This window comes from Mauremys reevesii, linkage group 9 (genome assembly GCF_016161935.1).
Source record: "Mauremys reevesii isolate NIE-2019 linkage group 9, ASM1616193v1, whole genome shotgun sequence".
NCBI classification, from domain to species: Eukaryota; Metazoa; Chordata; order Testudines; family Geoemydidae; genus Mauremys; species Mauremys reevesii.
Window position 1 is genome coordinate 51,786,722 of NC_052631.1, and position 26,518 is coordinate 51,813,239.

The 26,518-nt window shown below is 45.7% G+C and overlaps 1 protein-coding gene across 3 annotated transcripts in view; it reads right to left on the bottom strand.

The window, feature by feature from the left end:
• Nucleotides 1-8,099: 8,099 nt before the first annotated feature.
• LOC120371358 (intracellular protein transport protein USO1-like) overlaps nt 8,100-26,518 on the bottom strand; it is a 37,355-nt gene continuing 18,936 nt past the window's right edge. For 2 of the 3 annotated variants that reach the window (XM_039487010.1, XM_039487011.1), the window contains 3 exons: nt 15,382-15,460; nt 10,749-10,804; nt 8,100-8,835 (listed from right to left, as the gene is read on the bottom strand). In XM_039487010.1, coding sequence (XP_039342944.1) covers nt 8,619-8,835; nt 10,749-10,804; nt 15,382-15,460 — 352 coding nt within the window. In that variant the 3' untranslated portion in view covers nt 8,100-8,618. The remainder of the gene's footprint in view (nt 8,836-10,748; nt 10,805-15,381; nt 15,461-26,518) is intronic. The other variant, XM_039487012.1, reaches the window with a different exon arrangement.

Below are 26,518 nucleotides of genomic sequence, written 5' to 3' on the forward strand. Positions count from 1 at the left end.
AACAAAAGTGATTAGGGGTATGGAACAGCTATCAAATGAGAGATTAAAAAACGGGGATTGTTCATTTTAGAAATGAGATTATTAAGGGAGGTTATGATAGAGGTCTATAAAATCATGAATGATGTAGAGAAAGCGAATAAGGAAGTGTTATTTTCCCCTCACATAATACAAGAATCCAGGGTCACCCAATGAAATTAATAGGCAGCAGGTTTAAAACAAACAAAATGAAGCACTTTTTCACACAACACACAGTCAACATGTAGAACTCATTGCCAGAGGACATTGTGAAGGCCAAAAGTATAACTGGGTTCAAAAAATAATTATATAAATTCATGCAGGATAGGTCCCTCAATGACTATTAGCCAAGATCATGAAGGATGTAACCCCATGCTCCAGGTGTCTCTAAAACTCTGACTGCCAGAAGTTGGGAGTGGACTCAATAATTGCCCTATTCTGTTAATCCCCTTTGAACAATATGGCATCACATACTGTCAGAAGACAGGCTACCGGGCTACATATGGCCATTCTTACATTCTTAAGCTACACCAAAACTCTACTGTGAGGTCCCTGGATACTCTGGCATGTTGGTGGAAATTCAGACTCCCCTTGGATTGTTTATTTGGATGTTAAATTTACTTTGCTCTATGTTGTTCCCACCTATTCAGTTTTCAGTAAGCCACTGACTGTTGTAACGGCATCAGAGAAATTGTTCAGGGGAAGCTGGAGAGTTTGGCAGTGATTACACTGTAGCAACAGATAGGAAGGATACGTTTCCTCATAAGTTCTGGAGGAAAAAAAGGCAGGACTTGGTTGCAACCTCAATGTGAAGGCAGAAGGAGAAGGAGTCAAATATGTTTATATGTATGTGCATGCACAGTGTGTTTATGTTGGTGCATGTATGCGTGTGTGTGTGAGTGAGAGAGAGAGATTTGGAATCTTAGGGTCACATACAAACTTTCCATTGATTTTTTTTCTTTCCTTTCTAAATCTTCATTCCCACTTAGCTAATAATTCATCCCAAGGGGCTGATGTTGGAGGAGCTCGACCCTCCAGTTCCGTTGTGAAAGACGGTGCCCCACCTGCCAATGCCTAATTTGTTTGGGGGTTCAGGGAAGGTGAGGGGGAGTGCATACGGCTGACTCAGCAATCAACCAGCCTCAACTTTTCAAACAGACCGTAGTGCACTGTAGACCGCTGGACCTCCAGCAGCCTGTACTTGTCAATACAATTTGCCAGTGAGACCTAGAGAACAATGAACCAAAGTGTGAAAAGGACATGAGAAATAATAAATAGAGGTAGGTATGTTGACTCTCAAATACAAACTCTCTCTGTGTGTGTCTCTCTCAAACATATCCCTTCTGTAATATTTCTAGTTCTTGTAAAATGCATAAACTAAAATCTGATGTCTCAATTCTTTCTGAGGACCCCAACAAAAGTGTGGTTGCAATAAATTTCAAAGTACTCCAGAAGGCAAATTGTGGAAACCGAATAAGCCGACATGCCAACAGATATCAGTTCTGTGTGTGACGACATGAAAAAAAAAGAATCTTTGTTGTCTTATTCCGAAGAATTGTTTTCCGTGATTAGTGTTCCAAAGCCACTAGGCGTTGAGTTATGTATTCAATTCACATTTGACCTGAGGGCAACTGTTATCAAAATGTACACTTCTCTTCTCAAGTTAAGAAGGCTGCAGAACCAAGCATTAAAAATACATGCCAGCCATTAAATAGATTACCCTGTCAAGTGGTTTCTTTTTCTTGTGCATCAGACAAGATGCCGACTTTCAGGCCTTCCTTGACAAGATATTTCTTTTCTCTTGGTTGTTTCAATATTTCAAATACAATATGGAAAAGGGGATGAGGCTGTGAGAAAGAGTAGCAAGAATGCCAACCTGTTACAGCCCTGGTAACATTGTGCAATAATTCCCTCAACTTAGTCGGTGAAATACTTGTTAAAGAAAAGTACAATCTAATTGCCAGTAAATAATACCACTTTGTGTAGACAACTTCCACAAGTGGAGGGGCAAGTCAGTTGGCCCACTCATTACAGCTAACATTTGCCATCTTACCAACATTTGTGACAATTATACTTCTGCAATGTCCTGGAAGTGTCATGGATCTTGAGATGCTATGGGAAGCTCTGCCATTGACAGGCTGACAACAACCTTTCTCATCAGACAAAGGCAGTGTTTGAGGGGACCCTGGAACCTGAGTGAAAACATTTCGCTCACACTCTGGCTAGGTATTACAGAGGTGATGCTGGTAGGAAGAGGGAAGAAGTTTGAGGAACTATGAGGAACTACAACCTCACTGTCTGTTTGGAGCACTGACTCCTTATAGACAAAGATGGAAGGTCATCGTGGGGTTCTTTTGGTGACTTCACTGGTCCTAGGTAAGAATCTTGTTTTCTGTCTTTGTCCAGCCAGCAGATTACCCCCTTTTTTCTTAGATGCAAGACTAGCCATGGTGATGCACATCATCTTTACCTCCAGGCTAAACTACTACAGCAGGCCACCCCTACACTGGCTGTGAAGGGAGGGTATATATCAGGGTTTGGCAACCTTTCAGAAGTGGTGTGCCGAGTCTTCATTTCTTCACTCTAATTTAATGTTTTGCGTGCCAGTCATACATTTTAACGTTTTTAGAATGTCTCTTTCTATACGTCTATAATATATAACTAAACTATTGTTGTATGTAAAGTAAATAAGGTTTAAGAAGTTTCATTTAAAATTAAATTAAAATGCAAAGTCCCCCCGGACCGGTGGCAAGGCCCCGGGCAGTGTGAGTGCCACTGAAAATCAGCTTGCGTGCTGTCTTTGGCATGCATGCCATAGGTTGCCTACTCCTGGTATATAGTGTCTGTATTGTTTGCATTTCAGTGTTTGGGGCATTCTCAGGCCTTGTCTACACCAATTTTGTACTGGAATAACTCTGTCCATCATGGGTGTAATTTTATACCAAACTAGTAATCCAGGTACAGCGCTTAGTGTGGACACAGTTATAAAGGTGCCTTGGACACCTTCCTTTATGGATACCAGTATAAGCCCCTTTATACCAATTTAGCTATATCCACACTGGGGTGGGGAGGAGGGGCACCACTTTAACTCAGCTGGTATAGTTAGAAAATACCAGTTGTTCCATCTCTTTTGCTTTTATTTTACCTTCTTCATCTGGCTCCACTTCCCTTTTCCTGATTTTCCTTTCCGATCACAGGCACCATCACTGAGTCTCCCTTCTTACATTGTCTTCAGGATGTGACTCCTCTTTTCCTTCTTCGTCCAGCCAACACTTTAGGTCTGTTTCTCTGACACCCTGAAGTGTCTCCTCTACCTCCTCCTCTGCATTTGCTGCTTCTCCTTTCTTCCTATTTTCTCCTCAGAGTCTGTCCCCAGCTGGGACAGGGCCCTCTCAGCAGCACTCTGGTCATGGACATTGCTGCAGCCTGAAGAAGCTGCAAGCCCAGCGGGAGGCAATTATGCACTTTCTGTCAGGGGATTGTGAGCACCTGGGTGGTGCTAATGGGGTAACTGGGAGGATACAAATGGAAGGAAGAGGAAGCTGAGAGGGGGATCCTGGGCTGAGCAGTGACGGTGGCATGGAAGTGTCCCCTTGCTGCAAGCCCGCATTATGCTGTTACTTTATAAGAAGAGAATCACTACACACCTTGGTGACAGATGACAACCCAGGGTAGAGGGTGTTTGTGGCCATGAGGCCACACAAACTGGCCAGGCAGCTGAGTACATGGGGTAATGGTGAAGACACCCTGTGACACCAGCTCAATAGCATAGTTCCCTTTTCTAACATATCCAGTCATTCTCTCTCTCTCTGTCCCACTCTCCGACTCACACCCCACCATGCACACCCTCCACTCCCACATCAGGCTTGGAGAGTTGACCAGATGCCTACTAGCCACAGGACTCACCCTACTAACCAAAGAAGGCTGTGGAAGGTGGAAGGGCCCCAACTGTCCTGAGCAATCTTCCTGGTGAGCAGCTGCTGCGGAAATAGGGAGGGTGCTATCTCTAGATCCCTCTTTGAATCTCCGCTTTTCTTCATCAGGGCCAGGAAGCTCTGTGACTCTCTTCTCAAGGAATTGCCACTGAATTCTGCTTTGGGGCAGATTTTTTGCCACCTCTGTGGAAGAGAACAGGGACCTGGCCCATATGTCCTGAAGGCTCCCCAAGTTCCATGCAGATCTCAGGGATCTTTCAGCGGTAAGGGGCCATTGTGTCCCTGCATCTTTTTGGGGGGCCATCTGTGACTCCACTCCAGGTCTTTGTCAGTGCTGCCAATGACTCCCCCAGTCAGCACCTATCCCTAGAACCCTATTGTGAAGGGTTTCCCCAACACAAGGGGCTCAGCATGAAAGTTAATACAGCTGGATGTGGGGGGACATGCATCTCACAGCTCCATCCTTTCTGCCCTATTGCTGCCTGATCCCCAATCACAGATTCCCAGAGCCATGGTGAGCCCTCCATGGGTCCTGGGAAGGGGGGAATTGCTGTTGGGTGGGAGAGAGCCATGCACATTGAGTCCCCTTTGCACATGGTTCATCTGAGCATGATATGCCACTAGTATATTTTGTTTTCATAACTATTTTGACTGTATTTGCTTTAAAAATAATTCAAACTCTCCACAGAATGAGACGGGGTGGGGCAGTCGAATATATTCAGAACAATTCCCCAGAATTCCCCAGAGATTCCTGACAAGCTTAGTTATAATTCCCCAGAGATTCCTGACAAGCTTAGTTATAACATATACATTTAGATTTGAATGGATAGGTCAAAGCATAATGCCTTGGCTATCATATATATGCTCGGGGGCGATTTCCCTCCCTTGTCTGACCATTTCAGAATATTGTTGGATATTTTTAAATGGGCTGAAACTTTTAATCTACACAATTTTTTTAGTTCAGATTTGGTTTGAGGTTTGGACTAAGGAGCAGCTACTGTAAATTACTCTTTTATCTGAACTGATTCGCACACATCATAAATATAAATCCATATAATCTGCAAGAAAAGATAAATAATACCCATATCTAGCTATCTGTCATTGCCATACATTCCATCACCATGCATACTCAGCTGTCTATCCAGGGCTCATCACCATGGTATCTGAGCACCTCCTAGTAAAGTATCAGAGGGGTAGCCGTGTTAGTCTGGTTCTGTAGAAGCAGCAAAGAATCATGTGGCACCTTATAGACTAACAGAAGTTTTGCAGCATGAGCTTTCGTGGGTGAATACCCACTTCTTCGGATGCAAGCAGCTTGCATCCGAAGAACTGCTTGCATCCGAAGAAGTGGGTATTCACCCACGAAAGCTCATGCTGCAAAACTTCTGTTAGTCTATAAGGTGCCACATGATTCTTTGCTGCTCCTCCTAGTAAAATAATCGGCTCTCTGAATCTCCTCTCCTTCCCTGACAACAAGAAACAGGCTCAGGCTTTTGTTTTGTTTTTATGAATGAATCTATGAAAACGCAGCTGCTGTTGTGGGACTGTCTGGATAAAGGGGTGGGTTTTACATTAGGATCTGCATGCAGTAAGGTTAGTGATTGTTCTTAATTCTTCTGACAGTGGATTCCCAGAGACACTGTTATTTGTAGTAGACATGACACCATCTGAACTGCATAGGTCAGTTATCTCTTTTCTGAATCTGCTATAGTCAATTATCGATTAAATTACAAATTCTATTAAAAGTAGAGTTAGGGCCCACACATGCACTTCAAAGCCAGCTGCATCTCATATTTAAACCCAGGCTCACAGTAAATTTCTGCCTGATGAAAAACCTCTAGATTATATAATATTTAATACATAGAATAGTTATATATCTATGAAACTAAAACAAATCATGTGAATTATGTCAAATCTTATTATACAATTTCCATCTCATTTTCTGATTTTACTTTTGACATATTTATAAATAAATCAAAACTCACCTTCTTTGATCAGAAAAAGCCAGACAGAGTTTGCAGTCTGCTGGAAACCAGTGCTGAATTATTTTGAATTAGGATGCTTTTGAAAGCAGGCACTAGAATGAGCAGGAAGGTCGGAGAAGTCCATGACCTGGTGCCTAAGAATTCAGACTGCCTATGCAGTACATTCACGCCAGGTGGAACTTTCAGAGCAGTATCTTTTGCCTTGCTTTTGAGCCGTGCTGGTGTTTGCACTCTGTCTCCATTGAGATAAGAGGAGGAAACACAAAGAGCTGCATTTGCCAATGTGTAGGACTATGAGCACAAGAAAGGATGCTGCACAAAAACATGTGAATTTGCAGTGCAACGATGAATACTTTCCAATGAAAAAATGCAGGCACTGCTACTTTGAAGATGCACAGTTGCGCTGCTAACAAAATGGAGGAGCATATGTGCACAGTGGAAAATTGCACCCGTGACTAGGACAGGTGCTGTCACTGTTGACTGAAGTGGGCACAAAATTATTGCTTATGTTCACCTATTTGGGGCACAGTTTTATCTGTGGGCACATGGAAATTAGGTGTGGATGTAATTTCTTAAGCACATTTAACTGTTCCTCCTTGGACCTGAAATGGGAATCAGGGATGTGTTGTCACTTGTAATTTGTACAAAGTCCTGGAAGGAGAGCTGCTACTTTCTCTAGGGAGGAGAGGTAAATTTGGTGGCATAGTTTGCAATGCTATGAATCACTTTCGAGGAAGGATTTGAACCAGGAGTCTCTGAGGGATTGGTAGTGTCTCCTGCATATTCAGCCACTACACTTGGTATTCAGCCACTACACAAATGCCTGGTTTCAAAGGTCTCTTATGAAGCTAGACCTCTTCAGAAGACGAGACGCATGACATACTCCTGTGTTCTGGACCACTACTGCTGGGTGGAGGTGTCTGGTGATGATAGAACAGAACTGCTTCATGTTGCCATGGGCCACCTCGCCCCAGAGGAGGCTGCCGTTGGAGGGGTGTGAACTACAGCACCCAGGATTGGGGGCTTGGATTAAGCCAGGAAGCTTTCTCCTGACTCGCCTGTCACAGGATACTGCAATGACTAACCCCCATTACAAGGGCACTCAGACAGGCCACATCAACTTCCAACGGCTAACAAGTTCCCGCATGCTCTCTGACCAAAGCCTGTAGTCTGCCAGCCCGGCCTACTGACCCATAACCCCTCAGGTATAGCCTGGCTCCTGTGAGTGAGACTTACCTTGTAACTCTCACCAGGGGTTCTGGGTACCCTGTGCCCATGTGCACCTTTGTAGGAATCACTTCTATATCCTACTGAGGAAGCTAACCCAGGGTATTTAAATGCTGACTGGGAGTTGATCAGCTCCTGCCCTGTTCATGGAGACTGTGTCCTCTTCATTCCCTTTCTCCATCCTCTCTGAGGCTGAGTTTGGCCACAGTGTGAGGTGGGAGTGTGCTGCTGGTTTGTTTCTGGCTGCTGAGTGTCAACTGGCAAGTGCAACGAGGCCATGCCCGGCAGCCAGTGTTGGCTGCTCTCTGGTTCAGGCATTACAGAAGCAATTTCTGGTGCAAATCTTTGCACCACGTGAATCTCACAGGCAGCTCTACAGTGATGCTGTGCACAGCATCCTTACCGGGGCTCACCCATTATTTTCTTCATTCCTTTCTGACCACTGGATTGGCCAGTTCCCAGCCCACTAGAAGAGGTTACACATTGCACACAGGTATTCAAATACACAGTAGCAACCAAGTAAAGCCAGAAAGTTACTACCATTGAAATACAAATGCATTCCGCTCTCCCCACTCCTCCATAGCTATGTTGCACCCCAGGTTGCAATGTCCCTGGAAACCCAATATTGTGGCCTAGCTCCTGTTGTGTTTGCTTTCTGAAACATGTGGTTCCTGTTTCAAATGGCTCATGGAGGATGTAGCATTGTTCATGCTGCCAGAACAGAGCAGTGCAAACACTTGCCATGATATGTTATCTAGATATTCTGCTCTTAATGGATAAATAATGGCACATGGATTATGCCAAGAGGGTTTAATTTACACTGACTATAGCTTTGCTTACACTGCAAATGAGTATATACGTGCCCAGAAACACGTCAGCGCACCCCTGAGACCAGTACAAATGGCAACATGGGAATCTGCCTAAAAAACTGGCTCGGTCCTAGCTTGGCCAGACTTGAGGATTGGGCCCAGAATTTCCAGTTCATTCTGCAACAAAATACAATGCTCTGAATGCAGCCCCTGAAACCAGTGGAGTTACACCAGAGAGGAATGTGGCTAACGTCTGTCTTTTCTCAATGAACATCAGTACTGTCTGCCGAGCTTACAGGTTACATTCGTAGAATAATATGGGGGCATGTATAGGAATAGATGATATATTTTAATGAACATTCTATTCTAGCTTTTATCTAGCACAGTGTTGGCCTAACATGACAGCTTCTTGCTACCCTAGTGATTCACTAAACAACTGAATGTGTAGGTGACCCCCAGGGCCCCAGGAGTTTGACATTTGAATTGCTTGTGTGCGTCACTACTGCGGAATGGACAGTGTAAAATTAGAGCTCTGGGCGTTGCAGATCACAAACCATCTGGGGGAAATATGCCTGGAGGTTGTAGAGTGACAAGGCTTTGCTGCGAATACGCTTGCACTGGTCAATAGCTTCTGCAAAGCCCGGGGATTACTTGGGTAACATGCCAGAACTGTGCAGCTTCATATAAGGCCAGAGGTAATAGTCCAGAAACTGCCACGGTGGTTGGTGATAGGCCTCTGTCACTGTGTGATCTGAGAAGCAGGTGTAGAGGACAAAGAGAGTGACGAGGGTGGCAGCCAGAAGGATGGCCAGCAGCACACCAGTGAGCTGCCACAGCAGAACCAGAATCCACTTGGGGCTCAGCCTGCAGGATAAGGAGACACAAACACAGGGCACATTACACAAACACACTGACACACTGTGCGTTACACAAACACACTGCATGTTACACAGACATACTACATATTACGCAAACACACTGACACACTGCATGTGACACAAACACATTTGTTGGCAGGAATGTTCGTGAAAACTTTTAAAGACAATAGCAGGGTTATTTGCCTTAAGGATTTTACCTAACTCCCACTGAAGACTGTGGGAGACTGTCACTACTTTCAGTGGGCGCTGGACTGGCCGCTAATTGAATTTTGAACTCCTCAATGTGGATATTTGCACCAGAAACCTGATTTTAGGGTTACGCTCATCCAGTCATGCAGCATATATTTCTGAATCATGAATAGATTTGAGATCATCAGAAGCTGTTTATGGGCAACTGGCAAAGAGACAAAGGCAAACTGTTGAAAGAATGAACGGTTTGCTCAGCCCTACCCTTCTGTCAGACTCTGCCTGCTCAGACTCAGTGAAGAGAAACCTGTATAAATGGACCTGGAAAAACTGTCTTCACAGCTCTTCCTTCTGCATCCTCCTCCAGGCTCAGAATGGAACTAAGACAGCACCTACGATCACCAAGGGAAAAAATCACTCCCCCAGTGATTTCAGTGGGACAGGATAAAACCCTCTAGCCGAGGTAACAGCGGTCTGCCATCTGAGTCGCTGGATTTCACAAGACATTCCGTGCCCTCAACACCACATCTTATTGTAAGTCCATGTCTCTCAGGCTCATCGGCGGCACGTGAACTGCAGGCTGGGGGAGGCTAGTCCCCAGCCCCACCACTTCTGCCCAAGGCCCCGTCCCTTCTGCACATCTCCCCCACTGGAGCCTGAAGCCCCTCCCTACTGCAGCCCCTGGCCCCCACCCCAGGCTAACCCCCCGCCAGCTCCGGAGTGCCAGGAGGGCAGGCGGCGCAGCCCCAGCCCGAGCCAGGGCCACCGGACAGGAGGACTGGAGTCACACTGCCTCATGCAGAGCAGGCAGGAAGCAGGAGTGGGACCTGAGGGTGAAGCGTGGGCCAGGCCATGCCTGGCTGTTGGGGAGGCACAGCCTTCCCTAGCCTATGGTACCCGCTGCCATGCTCAGGCTTGCAACTCAGCAACTCCTCCCCATCTCACTGCCTCTTTCTCCTCCCTCACTGCTTTCCCTTGTGTATCTCACACTCTTCTCCTTCATTTCTCTCTCATTCATCCTCTTTATCCCTGTTCATTTCACACCGATTGGTAAGGCTGATTATTGCTGCTACCTTATGGTTAAAATGATATTTTCCGCTTTTTAAAAATGGTTTACATTCTAATTTTCCCTACAATTATTATTTTATTTAGTGTCTATATTATGAAGCACCTTGGGGCCCTAGTCACACACGTACATTGTGCTAGGTTCTGTACAACCCAGAATGAAAAGACAGTCCTTGCCCCTGACGCACTTACAATGCAATGTCCCATCGTTTGAACTTAATGGAAGATTTAAATCTGCAATTTTCAAAGCTGTGGAAGGGATCTGGATGCACAAATTAAACTAAATAGCAATCCAGCATCTAAATTCCTTTAGATAGCCTTGAAAGTCTTAGGCCAATATATTCCCCTTTAATGGGCCCTATCCATTAAAATTTGCTCATTCTAAGCAAAGTCCTTTTGTATAGACTTAGGTCCAGATTTTCAAAGGTATTTAGGTGCCTAAAGATACCAATGAGTGTCTGATGGGATTTTCAAAAGTACGCAGGCACCAACTAGGCACCCACCTGCATCCTTATGTATCTAAATACCTTTCAAAAGCTGGCCCTTGCTCCATTCTGTTCTTTCTTTAAATGTGCATATTCTTGTATGGTCATAAAATATTTTTAAAATGCAGCTGTTTCATTAATGTAAACAGGGATCTTCACTAACCTACCACCAAAAATGTGCTTCATTTGGTTCTTTTCTTTTCCTCGTATTTTGTCTTCCTGCAGATAAAGAAAATTTTAAGACACTTTCAATTGCAAATAAGCAAGCAAGAGATTGTTTAAAGCAGTGGTCCCCAACGCGGTGCCCGCGGGCGCCATGGTGCCCACCAGGGCATTTATGTGCGCCCACCTAGTGCTCAGTAGGAGAGAGAAGCCGCGGCCCTGCGCCTGCCAGGGACACAGAACTCCAGGCCCCACAGGCTGCGGGCGCTGGTATTCTCTGTCCCTGGCAGGCACAGGACGGCAACTTCTCTCCGGCTTCTCCGGGGCTGCAGGCTGCGGGCGCTGGTGTTTTCTGTCCCCGGCAGGCGCTGGGTTGTGGCTTAAGCCGGAGAGAAACCTCAGCCCCGCACCTGCCAGCGACAGAGAACTCCGGGGCTTCAGGCTTCATTCTATGTTAAAGTAAGAATAATAAATATATTTGGACCAGCAGTTCAACAATGTTTTACTTTTTTAAAATAAATAAGATGAAAACTGTTTATGATATTTATTTTGTAAAAACTCCTTAATTTTTCTTACAGATAGATAAAAAAGAGCAAATTCACATGGTAAGGTGAAAAAGTAATTGCCAAATAATGTAATTATACCTTTTACATGTAAAATTACTCTTTTTATCTTATGGATTCATATACTATGTAATATTAAATATGATTTTTTTTGTATTATTTAATGTACAAACACAAAATAAGCCTTGAAAAATTGTTGGCACCCACCACACTCTTCTGAAAACATGAATGTGCTACTGGCCACAAAAAGGTTGGGGACCACTGGTGTAACAGATAGGGAATGATGTTATCATACCCATTTTACAGATGGGGAACTGAAGCCCAGAGAGACTCAGTGATGCAGTGTCACATGAGTCTGTAGCAAACTGATATGGCACATCTCCATCCTAATCAGAAGAAACCTGAGCATGTCTCTAGGCTCATCTGGTGTTAAATAGGTGCACCTGCAGAGCCTGCTCCTCTTGGAGGAAGCAAGCTTAAAAGGGAGAAGTTGTAATAGGAAGGGGCAGCAACCAGGAGGAAAACTGCTGCACCCCAGGATTTTCTGACTCTTGCAACTGAGTCACCAGGAGGAAGACAGCTTGTAAACCTCCGCCACCCATAAAGACTCATCAGACTAGTTACAAGCTGATCACTGCTGGTAGCAATTACAGATAAACTCAGAGTCAGAGTTTAGCCATATCTAGCCACCATATACAAGCCACATCTCTATACATTCTTTTAAAGGAAAACATAGAGACTGAACACTGCCTTTAATTGGAAGAACCCCCTGCTTGTGACTCCAGACAGACTGAAGTGATGTTCCAAAGTGGGAAAGACTTTGGAAGGGGATGAGAGACTCTGAAAATGCCCACATGAGACCTGGTAAAGACTCAGCCTATCACAAAGAACAAGGAACTGAACCCAGAAGTTCCAAATCCCCGTTTGGTGCCCTAAACACAAAGTCATCTCTCTGTCCGACTGCTCATACAGCTATTTACTGAGATACAGGTATATAACCTTATGATACAGTCAGGGCCGGCTCTAGGGTTTTTGCCGCCCAAAGCAAAAAAATTTTTGGTTGCCCCCACCCCAGCCCTGGGCTCCCTCCCTGCACCCCTTGCTGCCCCAGCCCTGGGCTCTCCCCCCCACACCTGCACCCCCCCTGCCACCCCAGCCCTGGGCTTCCCCCCCCCCCCCCGCACACCCTGCCACCCCAACCTTGGGCTCTCCCACACACACAGACCGTGCTGCCCCAGCTCTGGGCTCCCCCCTTCCCCCCACCAGTGCCCCCCCACACACCCCTTCCGCCCCAGCCCTGGGCTCTGCCCCTTCCACCCGCACCCCCTGCCGCCCCAGCCCTGGGTCACTGGTAACTTGCTCCCAGGGCGGGTGTTCCCATATGGTTACAGAACTGCAATAAAGTGGAACAATGCAATATCACTGTCGTCCTTTTAAACAAATAAAACTTAAAAAAAAAAAAAAAAGGCAATGGCTGTTGAAAATAGAAATTCCAGTCCTAAAAAACACTGGGAAGCATTTCTTGCTTAATTTTATCCTACTTTTTCTACAGCAAATTACAGTGGATCAGTATATTTGATTTGGGAGAAATGAAGTAACAGCTGCCCAAATTGAGCTTGAGCACTCCTGAATTTTGAGGTGTTCAAATCTGGAAGGCAGGTGCTAGATTCCCTTTCTGAATATTAGCTAAATCTGGAAAGGAAAAGTCAATTTCTGCTTCTGTGGCTCAGAAGTGGAAATCCTCCTAAGTGCCCAGTACTGTATCTAAAGCTGCCCAGGTCCAGTAGAGCCTCCCCTCCCTTACTTTTCATTTTAAATTCTAGAGGGATTCATATGCCTCCCTTGCTAGGCTTCAGATAGAGAGGGGCACTGTCCATTTAGTCCATCCAATTCTTTCGTTGGGGGCTGCAAGGTGAGGTCACACCAGTATCCCTAAGCCAGTCTGGGGATGTCTTCTGAAGGGGATATCTGGGCCAAAGCCTTCTACTCCTTGGGAACACTTGTTCCCCATTCACAGTGCCACCCCATTCACAGCAAACGGCAGCATGAGGTTTCAGCTACCATACTCCCTCCCCTTCCCTTTCCTGTTGATAGCAGCCAAGGGACTGCTGGGAAATGTAGTTCTTTCCCTGCTCCAGGGCTGGCTCTATAGGCAGGGAGCTAACCAAGGAACTACAGCTCCCAGGGCCCCCTGTTGGTTCTCAGCTCCCAGGATGAATCCCTGCCAGCTGCCGCCCCTGCAAATGGGCTGCCCCAAGCACCTGCTTGCTTTGCTGGTGCCTAGATCCGCCCCTGGATATAGTTAGGGTGACCAGACATCCCGATTTTATCGGGACTGTCCCGATATTTACTTGTTTGTCCCACATCCCAACCGATATTTTGCCCAGGCGGAGGGGGCTCGTGCCCTCCCTAAATCTACCCCAGCCCTGCCCCTCCCTCCCCCATTGGATCCCTTCCCAAATCCTGCCCTGGCCCCACCCCTACCCCCGCTCCCTCACTGCCCTATTGGATTCCTCCCCAATTCCCTGCCCTGGCCCCGCCTCTTCCCCAAGCAAGCATTCCTTCTCCTCACCCCTCCCTCCTAGGCTTGCACTAATCAGCTGTATGGTGGTGCAAGCACTGGAGGGAGGGGGGAGAAGCAAGATGCAGCAGCTAGCTCAGGGGAGGTGGAGGCAGAGCTAAGGCGAGATGCAGGGTGGTGGGGCGTGGAGCTGCCAGTGGGTGCTCAGCCCCCACCAATTTTTCCTATGCTCTGGCGGCTCTTGGGTTTTTTGAGGTTTTTTTTTTTTTGCTTTTGTTTTTGTTATTTCCTCTGCCGCTGGCTCTTGGGTTTTTTTGTTGTTGTTGTTTCACGTCTCTCATCTGGTCACCCTAGATACAGTCTCCTGAGAGGTGGGTGTGCTGTGAAAGCCACTCACAGTGACAGGCATGGCTGAAGAGAACTGGTTGTCTGTTCCCATGAAGGCCTTTGGAGTTGAGGCTCACAGCTAGAGTTGGTTGGAATTTCTTTGTTGCAACTTTTTTGACCAATAATATCATTTTTGTCAAAATCAAAACATTCTGAAAAATGTGTCAATTTTGATGAACATTCCTGTGGAAAAATATATTGCAAAATGAAGAATAAAAGTTCATTTCATAAAATTTTCATTTCAGGGAATTACAAAATTTTGTTTCATATTTTATTATTTTTACATTATTTCAAAACATGTTAGTAGAGGTGGTAGTGTGTAATATAGTGTCAATTTGTTTCATACAACACAAAAAGGAATAAAAATAAAAAAGAAGATAAAATATTTCAGTCAGTACTAAGTAGCAGCTGCCCTTAATGACTTATAAAATAAAAATAATATATTTCAACTACTAAATTATGTTATATTATGGCTTTCTGAAGTGGAATTGAAATGTTATGAAAGAACATAGAAAAATAAAATTCAAAATAAAATTTTAGAATTCTGAAATGAAATTTTTCCAATAATGAATTTTTTTGGAAATTCTGATTCACGGGGCATTTAGAAAATATATGTTTTCATTCCAATTTGGAATTAAAGCTAAATTTGAAATGTCAAAATTTCCTACAGAGGTTACATTTGGAATTTTGACCTGTTTGACAGCTGGCCCTAAAACAGGCCTGTCTAGCTCCAGGATGGACATGGAAGGAGTATCCTGATATATAAACAGGAATAAACCATATAAACATGAATCTTGTCACCTCCATGGTATGTCCTCTAGGTTGCAGTGAGAGAAAGTAGGGAGTAATGTAATGTAAACTGTTTAAAAAGTATTTTAAGTCAGGTCTCCGCATGCACCTACAGCAGTGGTTTTCAATCTGTGGTCTGCAGACCTCTGGGGGCCCGCAGACTATGTCTAAGATTTCCAAAGGGGTCCACACCTCCATTTGAAATTTTTTAGGGGTCAGCAAATCAAAAAAGGTTGAAAACCACTGACCTACAGTATACATTAGTAATGCAGTAACGCAATAATGCATCCATTCCTAACGTAAAATCAAGAAACTAAAGAAAGGGTGGGTTCATTTACAGTTCCTCTTCTACAGGTTAAGATAAAAGTACTTACCAACTCAGCTTTGACTATTTCAAACATCAGACTCTTTGGGTTGATGTTCAGGATGTTACTGGGTGTCCTTGGGAGAGTTCTGTAAAAATAAAAGGAACTTGATTTGTTTGAGGATTTCAATAATTATCATAATATTCAGTTGCTCAATTTGTTCTCTATGAACATATGGATCTGAAGAACATCATATTCCTTTCTAAAGATGATGCATTTCAACCACTTTATGTGCACTGGAAAATGGAAGAAAGGACCATTAGAAGGGACCTGATGTTAAAAACTTTCTAGCAGCATGGGTACCAAGCTCACCATGCACTGCAGTGCCATAGCAAAGGCTGCAGATGGAATCTCTTTCTATGCCAGGGGGTGGGCAAACTTTTTGGCCTGAGGGCCACATCTGCGTATGGAAATTGTATGGTGGGCCATAACTACTCACGAAATTGTGGGTTGGGGTGCGGGATGAGGTGAGGGCTCTGGCTGGGGGAGTGGGCTCTGGGGTGGGGCTAGAAATGAGGAGTTCAGGATGTGGGACGGAGCTCCGGGCTGGGGCAGAGGGCTAGTGTGTGTGGGGGGGGCGGGGGAGTGAGGGCTCTGGCTGGGGGTGTGGACTCTGGAATGGAGCTGGGGATGAGGGGTTGAGGATGTAGGAGGGTGCTCCGGGCTGGGACTGAGGGATTCGGAGGTCAGGAGGGGGATCAGGGCTGGGGTGTGGGAGGGGATCAGGGGTGTAGGCTCTGGGCCGCGCTTACCTCAAGCTGCTCCTGGAAGCAGTGGCATGCCCCCTTCTCTGGCTTCTACATGGAGGCACGGCCAAGCGGCTCTGTGCACTGCCCTGTCTGCAGGTGCCGTCCCTGCAGCACCCATTGGCTGTGGTTCCTGGCCAATGGGAGCTGCAGGGGCGGAGCTTGGGGCAGGGGCATTGTGCAGAGCCCCTTGGCTGCCCCTACGCATAGGAGCCAGAGAGGGGCATGCTCCTGCTTCCGGGAGCCGCACGGAGCCATGGACAAGCCCTGGACCCCACTTCCTGGCAGGCACTTAAGGGACAGATTAAAATGTCTGAAGGGCCAGATGCGGCCCCTGGGCTGTAGTTTGCCCATCTTTGTTCTATTCCCTTTTCCCCACCCTTTTCTTACATTCTAAGGAAGCTCTTCCGTATCTGACTAGAAATTCGTATGTTTGGTCTCAAGCTGTAGGTGAAATTATTTGCAAAGTTTGCAGAATACCATGTCTGAAAAAGGCGTTATCCCTTTCATTTTGCGCACTCACATTCATGAGTGGCTTGTTTGTAGAATTTCAATGTTGTTATGGACTCAGTCAATCAGAAGGACTAGAGCCCTCTATATCCAAAGCCCACTACATCCATAGCCCACTGCAGACAATGGAAAGACTCTTGCTGAGTGTACAGTGTACAGTGTGCTTTTCCTTTCTCAAAACCAGCAGGAAGTCCTGATTGCAAACAAAGTATTTTCATTTTAAAGATGAATACGTAAATCCAAAGTTGTGAGCTGCAGTCTCCAGTTCACAGGATGAGACAGTTCCTGGGTGTGTCACCAGTCTAAAATTATAGACAATCTTTGCTTCTGTAGCCACTCCCACATGCATATGCATACCCTTTTTATACTATCCATGAAGGTTTTATTGTAGAATAAAGCAATCCATATAGTTTCACAAAGAGTCAGTCTACAAATTCCCATGAGTCTCTGGATTTTTTTGCATGTTTTGCCATTACTCATTGTTATAATAGTTGGGACAGTCCTATCAGCAAGAAGTCTTAAAGAAGCAACTGCATTCTCTTCTTGCATTGTTGTACTCAACACATCATCACCAACAGAGTCCACTGGTCCTGTGTCAGGTAAAGCCAAATCCTTTGTGGTCACAACAGATTGAATCCTATCTAATACACTGCCATGACCACAGCTACATCCATAGTTCATCATACAAGTGAGTTCACAGGTAAATTCTTTAGTGCCCCAAGAAGGCAGGTTAATCTGTTATCACAGGCTAGAGATGTTTGCATTTTCTCCTAACTAAAGTCTCTTTCTGTTTTGAGCTCATATAATTTCAGGGACTTTTTAACCATGCAGGGCCAAGAGGAGTACCTGGTCCAGCACATTCTGGACTATTGCTGAGTCTGGGGAAGACTCTGATATCTGATTGACTGGGAGGGATACAGCCCAGAGGAATCTTAGTGGAAACTTGTGGAACATGTCCAGGTCCCAGACCTCCTGTATGCCTTCCACTGGGCCTGTCCTGACAAATCCAGCCTGAGGTCTTCTGGGAGGTGACCCCAAAAGGAGAGAGGTGCTGTCAGGGACAAGACCAGCTAGGACCAGCTGCTGGCCTGCTCCCTGACTAATTTTGCTGTTAGGCAACAAACGAGCCCAGCTGCACAGCCTTGGGACTGACAGAGTGGCCACAGCACCTGGTCGGCTTCTGGTTTAGCAGTGTTAGGGGGCTTATTCCTTCACCCTCTCACTTCCCTGGTCCTTCTCGCCTGAACAGAAAGCAACAATACCCGAAGTCCAAAGGTGCAAACAATTCGATGTTTATTGGGGTGAACTTCCAGCAAGCATGATTCCAGTTTCCTTCCTCAGCGTCCCCCTTCCAGCTCTGACACCACAGAGCCTTGCCTGTGTCCCTGTTCCTGTTCCCATCCCCTGCTCCCATTTTCCCCTTTAGCAAGACATGATTTTAATTCCCCCATCCCCAGTCTCTGTTCCCATTCCCGCCCCCACTTCCTGATTGACTGCAGACTATATAGTAAAACTTGAATTCTGCTTAGCTATACCTTAACCAATCATTTTACTGAAATTTAACTAACCAATCCTAACATATTGTAACATGTTTTTTTAACAAATTATTCCCCACCACCTTCATTGGTTTACACCCAACAAAATTAATTATACAGCAGACAGAAACAATTACAGAACCAGACAGAGACCATGCAAATAAACATACAAAACAATACAGAAGTGAGGATTTCACAACTACATCTATACAGACATAAGGGTTTTCCAGCTGTGTCTATTGATAAGTGAGTTCTTGCCAGACAGGATGCTATTAAACTAAGTTTCCTTTTACATCTTCTAGGCTCTACCCTTTCTCTGGAGGTGACAGGAATATCAGGACAGGATTGTATTCCTAATAGCCCAATAGCACCTTATTTCAATGTGACTAGTTTGGAATGTGAGGATGTGACCATACACTTCCCAGCTTATGGCTGCCTAACTACATCGTAACTGAAGGCCTTAGCCTGTCACAGTAAGAGAAGGCCATTCCACAGACAGTGATTTTGATTCTTTCTTTTATACCTCTATAACTAGCTAAGGGCAGGTCTACACTAAGGGCGGGGGTCGAACTAGGGTATGCAAGTTCAGCTACGTGAATAGCGTAGCTGAATTCGAAGTACCCTAGTTCGAACTACTCACCCGTCCAGACGCCGCGGAATCGAAGTCCGCGGCTCCAAGGTCGACTCCGCCACTGCCTTTTGCAGTGGTGGAGTACCGGAGTCGACCGCGGCGCTTCCGGAGTTCGAACTATCGCGTCCAGATTAGACGCGATAGTTCGAACTCCAAGAAGTCGAACTCACCGCGTCGACCCGGCTGGTAAGTGTAGACTAGCCCTAAGTGATAAGAATACACCTAAATTCTTAAAGTATAGGCCTTTGCAGACAGGCCTGAATATCTATATCCTAACAAGCAGCCCTGCCTACAAGCCTGGCCACCACAGCAGATCAGCGGCTGTTCAGTGCACAGCATGCCGGCAGCTGTGCTTGCCCTTGTTCCAGTCCCTGCTCCCCTCTGTCTTCAGACTTCTAGCTTCATTCTCTGGCTCTGCCTCTGGCTTATGACTCTGGTTTACCATCCAGCTCTGGCATTTGGCTTCTGAGTCCCTCTGGTACTAACCCTCAGCTCATTTCCTAGACTTTGCCCATCCTGGGCCCAGCTCTAACTGGTAAGCCACACTCTCACTTCCACCACTAGACCTGACTGCCCATGACTTGGTCAGCTACAGCAACAGGGCTCTGGCTTGTATGTGGAAACTTGAAGTTCCCTGCTGCAGAATCTCACTGGCCAAAATACAAGCAGAGAAGACCCTGCATTCGCTGCCTCTAGAACTGCTCTGAGCCCACAGATGCTAAGAGCTTCATCCAAGTCTGAACGACCTCAACCAACAAAATAAAATGAGCTCACAAGTTAATGCTCGTATCTGCTACAGAATGGAGTGAGGCTTTGCCAGCTTGAGCAGGTCACAGCCTGGGAAATCATGGGTGTTACAGAAGAAGCAAAGAGCCTCTCCTTTATGTCTAGAACAGCCATGGAAGAAGATTTCAAACACTCTTCATTATTGTAACTGATCAGTTTCAGCTCAGAAATTTAACCATATAGTGTTCTGTGTACAGTAATCCTTGTCCGAATCTCTGAAAGCTATCTGGATTCATCAGCTTCTTAGGGTGGGCCAGTAAAATGGGTCTCCTATCTCAATGGGAGACATGCTCTCAAACATCAAACTGCAGGAGGCAGCAGACAGTCCATGACAAATGTATCATCTTCCTCTTCTCACAGATGAGAGTATCCTCTCTGGATTATCAGACATTTCCAATATCACCTAGGAGTTCCTGCAGGGTTGTAGGGAATACATTGTGTGAAGCTTATTCAGAAAGTAGGAGTGAACATTCCTGTGTTCTGCTTAGCAGAGGAAATTCACCAATAAATAAATAAATAACACACGATGCATCCGGAATGGAGAAAAATGTGGTACCTGCCATCTCTTCTAGGTGTTCATAACTGGTTTGCATATGACAACATTCCCTTATAATGCTGGCATCTGATTCCTTTGGATCCTAGCACAAGCACAGATATCTCACTGTTTATCTCCTATCACTATGCAGGGTGGGATTTTCAAAAGCTCCCAGCCTTGATCTAACCTTGCTCCCATTGGCGTTTTGCCCCTGACTTCAGAGTATAGCCCACGGGTTGCCAACCTGTGGCTCCGGAGTCACATGTGGATCTTCAGAAGTTAATATGCGGCTCCTTGTATAGGTACTGACTCTGAGGCTGGAGCTACAGGCACCAACTTTCCAATGTGCCGGGGAGAGGGGGGTGCCCGCTGCTCAACCCCTGGCTCTGCCACAGGCCCTGCCCCTATTCAACCCCTTCCCAACTCCTCCCCTGAGCCTGCCATCCCTCATTCCTGCCCCCTCCCGCAGAGCCTCCTGCATGCCACAAAACAGGTGATTGGGAGGTGTGGGGAGGGAGGGGGAGATGCTGATTGGCGGAGCTGCCAGTGGGTGGGAGGCTCTGGGAGTGGCGGGGAGCTGCTGACGTATTACTGTGGCTCTTTGGCAATGTACATTGGTAAATTCTGGCTCCTTCTCAGGCTCAGGTTGGCCACCCCTGGTATAGCCAATGCTGAGTACCTTTGAAACTTGCATTATGAGTGCATTACTGTTGGGTAGGGTGCCCATTCCCATGTGCTCATTTGGCAGGTTTCTTAGCTCTGTCATTTTCATCCATAGATATGCTGTTCTGATTGTAGTCTGCTCTTAGAGACACGCTTACTTTCCTGAAGACATTTATGACAGATTATACTTCTTTCTTTACAGTTATTTTATCTATTATGAATATCTCTCTTGTAAACACCATCATGTGTTTTGCCACTAAAGCTGTGATGTTTTCTGTCAAGTCTCCTGGTATAAGAATGTACGTTTCAGTCCTAATGGCTTGATTCCAGTTCTAAGAAAAGGTATTCTGCCCCCTAGGACAGTCACAAAGGCATATTTTCGTTCCATTCCTTATGCCTCAAACTGAGATTGGGTCTGTTGTGGCTAATGTACAGCACACTAGTGGGACGTTTGTCTTTTTCACTAATGGAGGCTACTTTTGCCTTGATGCACCACAGCTATGCAGGGTGCTGATTTTAACACGCATCCCCTTTATATGCAATTTGTGGGCCATTGGAGATATGTGTTTTTATCCCCCCGTTTAGATGGAGAACTGAGCCCCACAGAGATTAAGTAAACTGCCCAACATTATATTGCAAATAAAGGGCAGTATTGGGAATAGAATCATAGAACTGTATGGCTGGAAGGGGCTTTGAGAAATCATCAAGTCCAGTCCCCTGCACTGTGACAGGACCAAATAAATCTAGATGATCCCTCACAGGTGTTTGTCCAACCTGTTCTTAAAAACCTGCAATGATGGGGATTCCACAACCTCCCTTGGAAGCCTATTCCAGAGCTTAACTACCCTTTAGAGTTAGAAAGTTTTCCCTAATGTCTAACCTAAATCTCCCTTTGCTGCCAATGAAGTCCATTACTTCTTGTCCTACCTTGTGTGGACATGGAGAACAGTTGATCATAGTCCTCTTTATAATAGTCCTTCACATATTTGAAGACTGCTATCAGGTCCCCCCTCAGTCTTTGTTTCTCAAGACTAAACATGCCCATGTTATTTTTTTAACCTTTTCTCTTAGTTCAAAGCTTTGATCTTTCTCTTGCTCTCTTCATTCGCTCCAATTTGACCACATCTTTTCTAAAGCATGGTCCCCAGGATTGGACACATACTCCTTTATCACCAGCAGATCTCTTTTGGCAGTACTACCACTTAGCTAGTTACTCCCCATTTTGTAGATGTGCACTTGAGTTTTCCTTTTTAAGTGAAGTACTTTATACTTTTGTTGAATTCAGACCTGTTTTCCAATGAATTAAGGCCCTTCTGACTTCTAATCCTGTCCTCCAAAGTATTTGCAACCCCTCCCAGCTTGATGTCATCTGCACATTTTATAAGCATACTCTCCACTCCATTAGCCAAGTCATTAATGAAAATATTGAATAGTACCAGACCCAGGACTGACCCCTGTGGGACTCCACTAGATATGCCTGTCAGTCTGACTGCAAACCATTGGTACCTATTCTTTGAATACAGTCTTTCAACAGTTGTGAACCCATCTGACAGTACGTATAGACCTACTTTGCTTAAGAGAATGTCAAGGCTCCTCTCTCTCTCAGCTGCTCTGCTTTAACCCCTAGGCAATGATACCTCCTGCTGCTGTTTTGCCGTGTTATAAGGTTTTGGTGCCCTTCCTTGCACTGACTATTCTCATTAGGCAGGTTTTTTTTCACGTCTTGCCGTGCAATAACCTCACACAGAGCATCTCAGCTACCATCCTTACATCTGTAAGATTGCCTGTCCTGGCACTTGGCAGATCTGTATAGTTTTCTCTGACTCTGAGTTTCTAAGCAAATGCTCAGACTGCACCTTCACAGCCCACAACCAACCTATCTTTAGTTGGAGGTTTTCTAAATTAATTTTTTAAAAATTTTATAGGGTATAAAGTCACACAAGAGAATCAAAGAGACAGAGCAAATTAGAGGTTGCCTGCAATAGGAAGTTGAACTCAGTGACCCAAGAGATCCCTTCCAATCATTTGTCGTAAGTTGCTATATCTTTCTTGTGCCTCCCTGTTCTAGGAAAAAAAGATGGATAGAAAGACAAAGGTCTAGAAGAGAACAAGAGAGTGCCATGTATCTACCACAGAGACTTCAGCCCAGAAGCAAAAGTGAGTGGAGAACAAAAGAAAATGAAAAGAACAGAGAGGAAGAGGTTAGAAGATTATAACGATCCAGCCAGTGTATTGCTTATCAGCCATGCTTGTATGTTAACTACAGTTTTTCAATGTTACACAAAGAAAGGCAATGATTAGTTTTCAGCTAAGAAATGTAAAGACCTCGGTCATGACATTTTTAAAGATCTTGTTGTTGTTTATATGTGAGTTCTCTTACAGGCTGCTTTCTGATAAATCTTTACAGCAATCTTGGGAAACGAACCGGATTTCCGCCTTGGCAAGATAAGCCATTTGGCTATGAGTATAGCCAAACACAGCTAGGAAATACTGACTCAGTGTTTCTTGTGACACCCTGCTGCAGTTGGAGGAGAAAGTATTAGATATTACTTTCCACATGCACACACAGCCTCTCTTTTTGTATTTTAGTGGTTTCAGGGTCAAGTAGATACGTTTCTTGTAAGGCTGAATAACGTGACACCCCTGGATAGTCTGGCAGCAGGGGGACTTGAACCTAAGGGCATGTCTACACTATAAAATTAGGTTGATTTTATAGAAGTCAATCTTTAGAAAGAGATTTTATACAGTCATAGATTCATAGACTCTAGGACTGGAAGGGACCTCGAGAGGTCATTGAGTCTAGTCCCCTGCCCTGATGTTGATCGTCGATTGTGTATGTCCCCACTAAGTGCATTAGGTTGGAAAAGTGCATCCTCAATACTGTGGGCAGCATCGACTCACGGAGTGGTGAACTGTGGGTAGCTATCCCACAGTCTACGCTGCCCATTGGAATTCTGGGTTAAGGTCTCAATGTCTGATGGGGCAAAAAGATTGTCGCGGGTGGTTTTAGGTACATGTCGTCTGTCTCCCCCACCTCCCCTTGAAAGCAACGGCAAACAATAATTTTCCTGGGTTATCCGTGCAGATGCCATAGCACGGCAAGCATGGGCCCGCTCAGCTGCACACTGCTTTTGTGAGCATTGTAAACCCCTCGCGCATTATCCTGAAGTATGTGCAGTGCCTAGCTAGGAGCCACCAGCATGAGGAAGATTATGAGGAGGACATGGACACAGACATTCTTGAAAGCACAGGATGTGGCAATTGGGATATCATGGCAGCATTGGGGCATGTTGATACAGTGGAATGCCAATTCTAGGCCTGGAAAACAAGCACAGACTGTTGGGACCGCATAGTGTTGCAGGTATGGGATGATTCCCAGTGGCTGCAAAACTTTCGCATGCGTAAGGGCACTTTCATGGAACTTTGTGATTTGCTTTCCCCTGCCCTGAAACGCCAGAATACCAAGATGAGAGCAGCCCTCACAGTTGAGAAGCGAGTGGCAATAGCCCTGTGGAAGGTTGCAACGCCAGACAGCTATCGGTCAGTCGGGAATCAATTCAGAGGCTGGTGGGAAAGCTGCAAGAAGGGACTTTCTTCCCAGACCAGAAGGTCTGGGAATTACCATTACCCAATTACCATTGGGGATGTTTAAATTCCAATAGTTACCCTTGGGGACCCAGCCTACCCTTTCCTCTCATGGCTCATGAAGCCATACACAGGCAGTTTGGACAGCAGTAAGGAGCAGTTCATCTATAGGCTGAGCAAGTGCAGAATGGTGGTAGAATGTGCCTTTGGATGTTTAAAAGGGTGCTGGTGCAGTTTGCTGACTAGGTTAGACTCAGCGAAAGTAATATTCCTATTGCTACTTGCTGTGTGCTCCATAATATCTGTGAGAATAAGAGGGAGATGTTTATGGCAGGGTGGGAGGTTGAGGCAGATCGCCTGGCGGCCGATTCTGAACAGCCAGACACCAGGACAATTAGAAGAGCACACCAAGGTGCACTGTGCATCAGAGAGGTTTTGAAAAACAGTTTCATGACTGGCCAGGCTTCAGTGTGACTGTTGTGTGTGTTTGTCTTTGATGCAAACCCGCCCCCTTTGGTGAATGTACTTCCTTGTAAGCCAATTCCCCTCCCACCTTCGACCACAGCTGGCACAGGAAATAAAGTCCCTATTGTTCTGAATCCATTCATTCTTTTTTATTAAAAAAAACTTGAGATCACTGACGAGTAAAAGGAAGCTGGAGTGTACAAAGGGTTTGATAACGGTGTGGGGTGGGGGAGGAGGGAAGGACAAGGCCACATTTCTTATTGTAGCCACACTACAAATCAAAGCTGTTTGAATGACAGCCTTCTGTTGCTTGGGCCATCCCCTGGAGTTGAGTGGCAGGGTGCCCAGAGCCTCCCCCCAACATGTTCTTGGGCGTCTGGATGAGGATGATATGGAACTTGGCGAGGAGGGCAGGCGGTTACACAATGGATGCAGTGGGGTCTGAACTCTAGTTGCCTTTCCTGCAGCTCCACCAGACGCCTCATCATGTCCGTTTGCTCCCCATTAGCCTCAGCATCTCCTCCTGCGTGTTCCGATCATACTCACTGTATGCTTTCCTGGTCTCTGCCACCGAATGCCTCCATGCATTCAGCTGTGCCCTATCAGCGTGAGAGGATTGCATGAACTCTGAAACATGTCATCGTGAGTGTGGTTTTTTTGCCTCCTAAACTGCGATAACCTCAGGGATGGAGTTGATGCGGGGAGCATAGAAGCATTTGCAGCTGCAGGGGGGGAAAGGGAGAGTAGACTTTTAAGAAGATACATTTCTGAGAACAAAAGGGAGACCCTTTCACAATGAATCAAGCAATTTACAGCAGGCAGCACATGTATTTTAGGTACAAGGTTGTATTTTGCCTTTTATATTGCGCTCCTGCCGGTATGGTGACACATAACACATGGCTGGGCAACAGAATTCAATTTTCAGGTAGCCATGGTAAGCCAAAGGGTACATGGGGTTGGCTTCTTCTGCATTCATAACATGTGGGAATGGTTTCAATCTGCAGCACCCTCCTTTCCCATAGCAACCAATGCCGGTTGTGTTTGCCATTTAAAAGTGGGGGCTGCGGTTTTGGGGTGGATGTGCAGCAAACCTTCCCCCCCACACACACACACGTGGCTATTCTCCGGGATGATCCCTTTTAGCCAGGGCACCAGCAGAGGATGCACCTGCCTGGGGCAACACATGCTAAGGGGCGGCATTCCATCCATTCTTGGGGTGGCACAGTCCAGGTGGCTTTTTTTTTTTTTGCTTCGGCAGTTTGCTTTGGGCAGCAAAAATGGTAGAGCTGGCCCTGCTTTTAGCAAAGCACAAACAGCTAACCATGCCCGGGGTCTAATGTGTCAGGGATCAGCAAACAGGGTATTACTGTTCCCTTACAAAACTTCCCCTATTTCAACCAGGTGACCATGAATAATATCACTCTCCTGAGGCTGACACAGAAAGATAAAGACCAAATGTTGCATGAATGTGACCAAAACCCAGGACCATTTGCTGCCATGCTTTGTGCTGCAATGATTCCAGACCACTTGCTACTGGCTTGGTGTGGGAAAGTGTCCTACCATGGAGGACGAAATAAGGCAGCCCTCCCCAGAAACCTTCTGCAAAGGCTTTCAGAGTACCTCCAGGAGAGCTTCATGGAGATGTCCCTGGAGGATTCCCGCTCCATCCCCAGACACATTAACAGACTTT